Here is a 4,767-nt window from a genome sequence, read left to right as displayed (position 1 = left end):
AAGTTTTAGTTTTATTTAATTTGAGTTATTTTAATACTTCAACAAACTAATTGGAAATGAAATAATACATATATATTGAATTTATAAATGTGTGTGTGAATATATTTGTAAGTCGCTTTGGATAAAAGCGTCTGCTAAATGACTAAATAAATAAATAAATATATATGCATGAATGGCAAGCTATTATTTTGTATTACACTCACGCACTAACAAAAAAAAAAAAACAGCTTCCTAGCTTTTAAACTATAAATATAATTTTATAGATGTTGGGGTGGATTTACATTTGCGTGTCTGTTACTTTGAATAAATAGATTTAAATGATTATTATCTTTAAATGACTTAGTGGGTGAACTGCTCAAAGAGCAATATCTACCAAATGAAATATTGTGAAAAATATCTGTTTAATAACAGAAATCTTGTATGCCTTTTAAGATTTATAATATTTCCAAAAATTTTCCAGGTTTGCAAATCACTATAAAATCCACATATTAAAAATGTACTACCATGTTTTTTTTGTACATGTACCACAGCAGTACCAATGTATTCTTTGAAGCACCTTTGTGAACCATGGTAACGATTCAGTAAAAATGCTAATTCTGTCATTTATTCACCATCATGTTATCCCAAACCTGTATTACTGTCTTTCTTCTGCAGGACAACAAGATATTTTAGTGAATGTTGGTAACCAAATATTTTTGGTGAGCATTGACTTCCATTGTATGGATGCACCAAAAAAAAAAGAAGACATTTCTGAAAATATCTTTTATGTTCCACAGAAGAAAGTAACATAAGTGTGAGTAAATGACAGAATTTGCATTTTTGGTTGAACTATCCCTTTAAAAGACTGCTTCCCTTCCCCAGAGATCAGAGATCATAAAATGATTTATTTTGCTTATAAATCAGACGCACTCCAGCTAGTGAAAACATCCTGACATGACAAACCCAAATTTGGTTAATATGGATGCCCTTTGTGTAGTCAAAATAAGTCATATATTTGAAGGATTTATTTTAAGGATGGATGTCAACAACAGACTTTCTAAAGTGTTTTTGAAAAATCACATACCCTGCCTTTAATAAGCTACTCTGCGCTGATCCTAAGATGCTCTCCTGAGCTTGAGGTCAGTGTAACCAGTCAAAATGTTCCATTCACAGATCCAAATTACACTGAAACATCACTGCTCGGACTAATTGTAGCTTGGCTTTTCCATACCCACCTTGTGCAGAGCTTCTCTGTGTTCGTAGTGACTGACCAGGGGATTGACCAGGCTGCAGAATCCGTCCACCCTACGGCGAGTGTCTCTGTCTCGGGCTTCTTTAGTGTGCAGGCTGCAGGTGGCCCTCCGCTGCAGCCGTCGACTCATGATGTCTGCAGAACATTCCAGGAACAGAGCTATGTCGGGCTGCCCCATCTACAACACAAACATATATTTCAAGAAAGGGAACGAAAGGGAACAAGCACTGAGAGCCAGCCATTTTTTTGTTTGTTTTTAGATGCAGGCAGTGGTGTCTATCATGAGCATTTCAAAATATGTTGTGCTGGTGTTTCTAGTATATTTAGTGCTTTAATCACATAATTATATATTACTATATTTACTATATTGGATTTCAAACACTGTTTGGATGGTTTCATTGTGTCTTCTTTTTGGTTTGAAGGGTTAGTTCGCCCAAAAATGACAATTTACCCAGACCCTGTCATTTCGACTTTCGTACAATTTTAGGGGGGACATAAAGACATTCATAAAGACATTGTAAAAAATAATCCATATGAATCAAGCAGTGTAATCCCAAATCATTAGGCAGCTTATCACAAACAGCAGCTAATCAGCAAACAAGAAGCATTCTTATTAATAATTCCAACAGAAAACAAGAAAAAAGCAGAAGAGTTTTTTTTTTATGTCTGGTTTGTATAGCGATATTTAGTCATCGACAATAAACATAAGCAAACGGATCCCCCATTCTATTCCTGACATACTACACACGTGCTTCCGACAACATGACAAATGTATTTGGAAAAATTGCTTTGATGTGTACGGTGTTAGAATATTGCTAACCCACATTCTTTTGCAATTTAAGCTCCAAATGTGACCCTGGAGCACAAAAGCAGTCTTAAGTCGCTGGGGTATATTTGTAGCAATAGCCAACAATACATTGTATGGATCAAAATGATCGATTTTTCTTTTATGGCAAAAATCATTAGGATATTAAGTAAAGATCATGTTCCATGAGGATATTTTGTAAATTTCCTACCGTAAATATATCAAAAATGTATTTTCATTAGTAATATGCATTGCTAAGGACTTCATTTGGACATCTTTAAAGGTGATTTTCTCAATATTTAGATTTTTTTTGCACCCTCAGATTCCAGATTTTCAAATAGCTGTATCTCAGCAAATATTGTCCTATCCTAACAAACCATACATCAATGGAAAGCTTATTTATTCAGCTTGTATAAATCTCAATTTCAAAAAAATTGACCCTTATGACTGGTTTTGTGGTCCAGGGTCACAAATGAAAAACACTGGTTTAATATGATCAGTTTCATTTAGTATTTTACTCACATTTACACTACCTGGCCAACAAATAAAACAAAACAAAAAGTTGACGTCTAGATTTAAATAAGTAAATATGTAAGATCTTAAGATTGAATACATGAAAATGATTCCTCATGCTCACTGAATCACTATTTCACAATCTTGGTATTGCCATCCTGGAATTTACACATAGGTACATCTTCCAACATTGTTGTTTAAGAAATGAAAAGCTACACGCTTCATCAGTTAGAGTTAAAAGACTTGTTGCAAATCATATGACATGGCAGAAACATGTTAATCACTGGAATAATGATCCAATCCTAAACTCTTCAGTATTTGCTTATATCTAGTGAAAAAAAAAAACATACTCATTTGCAAATGACATTTGAGAGCTGCAGTGGAGGGAAGATTTTCAGCAAATGAAAAACATATTTTCCACCTGTATCTCTAAGAATACCATCACATGGCTTTTGAAGACCTGAAATCTTTTTTGGGCAGTTTTGTGGGCATAAACACTTAAAAATGTCTCCTTTTGTGTTTCACAAAACAAAGAATAATATGGCTTTGAAACAACATTAGGGTGAGTAAAAATGTCAATTTTCATTTTTGAGAGACCTACTCCCTAATACTTATGTCCATAACTTCCCAGCATATTTCAACAACTGTGTTACAGTGTTTGTCATTGGGGACTGCAGTCTCACTCCTTGTGATTTTGTCTTTTCCTGAAAAGCACTGACCTTGGCTTCATACTCTTGTGCCTGCTTCACATTCTTTGGGAAGTCAGTGACCAGGAAGCCCTTCCCCTGACGCACAGTAGAAGTCATAGCCTCGCACAATAGATCCAGCAGCGTGTCCTTAAACACACACAGAAGAGAAAAAACAGATGAACACTCACATACAGATTCATTAGAACACAGACACAAACACACACATTAGATTAGAAGTGAGAAGTCTGATGTCTGGGACAACTAAAAGTAGTTCACAGCAAATATCTTTTAACCAATGTTCCCTCTAAGCTGTGCGCGTACACTGCTTACGTCACGACCGTGCAGAAGAAATAATATGCCACGCACAGGACAGAAGCAAACATGAGTTGGGAAAGCCACTTGATTGAATTCTAGTAAATGTGAAATAATTGCAATGCTCGGGCAAACTGTTATAGAGTTGGTGTCGCTATATTGTTAGAACCGGTGAATGCGGTTTACAGGTTTCATAGAAAGAGAATAATTTGTGCCAAATCAGTCGCTGTAGAAATCGAATACTTTAATTGATTAAGTGGTGGAAATAGTGGATGATGAGCACAGAACAGTAACAAAACTCCCAGATATTTATAGTTACACACAGGTGTAGTAGTGTGCAAACTCTGCTACATGGGGATGTTTTAGATAACTGTAAAATAATTCAAGTTTTCTTTTTTATATTTATTGAAAATATTTGTTTTTTATATTATATGATATTATTTATGATATGATATGATATTATAAGCATAATAAATAATTGGCCTCAAAAATGAAATTCATGAGCAATAACTTCTTCATTTTTTTCATATTATATTATATTATATTATAAAGAATTGAACTGTTCTGCGGGAGATTTTTTAAAATAATTTTTTATGGAATTTCTTGGTAAGTAACACAGGACTGTAAAAAAAATTTTCTCAGGTAACCTAAAATGTGCATCATTTAGTTACATCAAATATAAACAGTACACTAAAGTTAAAAGTTACACACTTTTTTGTGTGTGCGCTGTACAGGTCTGGTATAAAGAATGTTTCTGCTCAGGTGGCTGAAATGTCCACCCAATAGAGAAAATTTTTGCTCAGCAAGAAAAAAAAGAGAGAACAATGCTTTTAACATATAAAAGGTCTTTGTGCCATTAAAACATCCTGCAAGTTTCATAGCTTAAAATGTTTTCCTCATTATAAACAAAGCTTCTATTTAATTAAGCTCCAAAAACTGTTTGTTTGGCGAATAGTTGTACATCATCATACCACAGTCCCCACCCACTAGCATTCAGTTGCTTAACAGTTGACACTTGCCTACACCACGGGCCTCATTTATAAAATGTTGCGTATAAACCGTCCTAAATTTGTTCTAAGATCATTTCTCAAAAGTGCATAAGTGCGATTCAGAGAAAACGAACGTGCGCACAAAAACACGTGCGTACGCCTCTCTTCCAGATGTGACATTTATAAATCGCAAATGATCTGGAAATTGTGCGCAGCTGACTGGTGTCA

The 4,767-nt window shown here is 34.6% G+C and overlaps 1 protein-coding gene across 1 annotated transcript in view; it reads right to left on the bottom strand.

Annotated features, from left to right (window-relative positions):
• The window catches only part of LOC107751872 (adenylate kinase isoenzyme 1-like), a 76,653-nt gene that overhangs the window by 3,542 nt on the left and 68,344 nt on the right, over nucleotides 1-4,767 (bottom strand). The window contains exons 7-8 of the mRNA XM_016567640.1: nucleotides 3,269-3,385; nucleotides 1,215-1,409 (exon numbers count right to left, since the gene is read on the bottom strand). Of these exons, the coding sequence (XP_016423126.1) occupies nucleotides 1,215-1,409; nucleotides 3,269-3,385 (312 nt within the window). The remainder of the gene's footprint in view (nucleotides 1-1,214; nucleotides 1,410-3,268; nucleotides 3,386-4,767) is intronic.

Source organism: Sinocyclocheilus rhinocerous, unplaced genomic scaffold, assembly GCF_001515625.1.
Source record: "Sinocyclocheilus rhinocerous isolate Xijiao unplaced genomic scaffold, SAMN03320098_v1.1 scaffold351, whole genome shotgun sequence".
Classification (NCBI taxonomy): Eukaryota; Metazoa; Chordata; class Actinopteri; order Cypriniformes; family Cyprinidae; genus Sinocyclocheilus; species Sinocyclocheilus rhinocerous.
The sequence above is the reverse complement of the archived record's forward strand: the minus strand, read 5'-3'. Positions and strand labels throughout refer to the sequence as shown.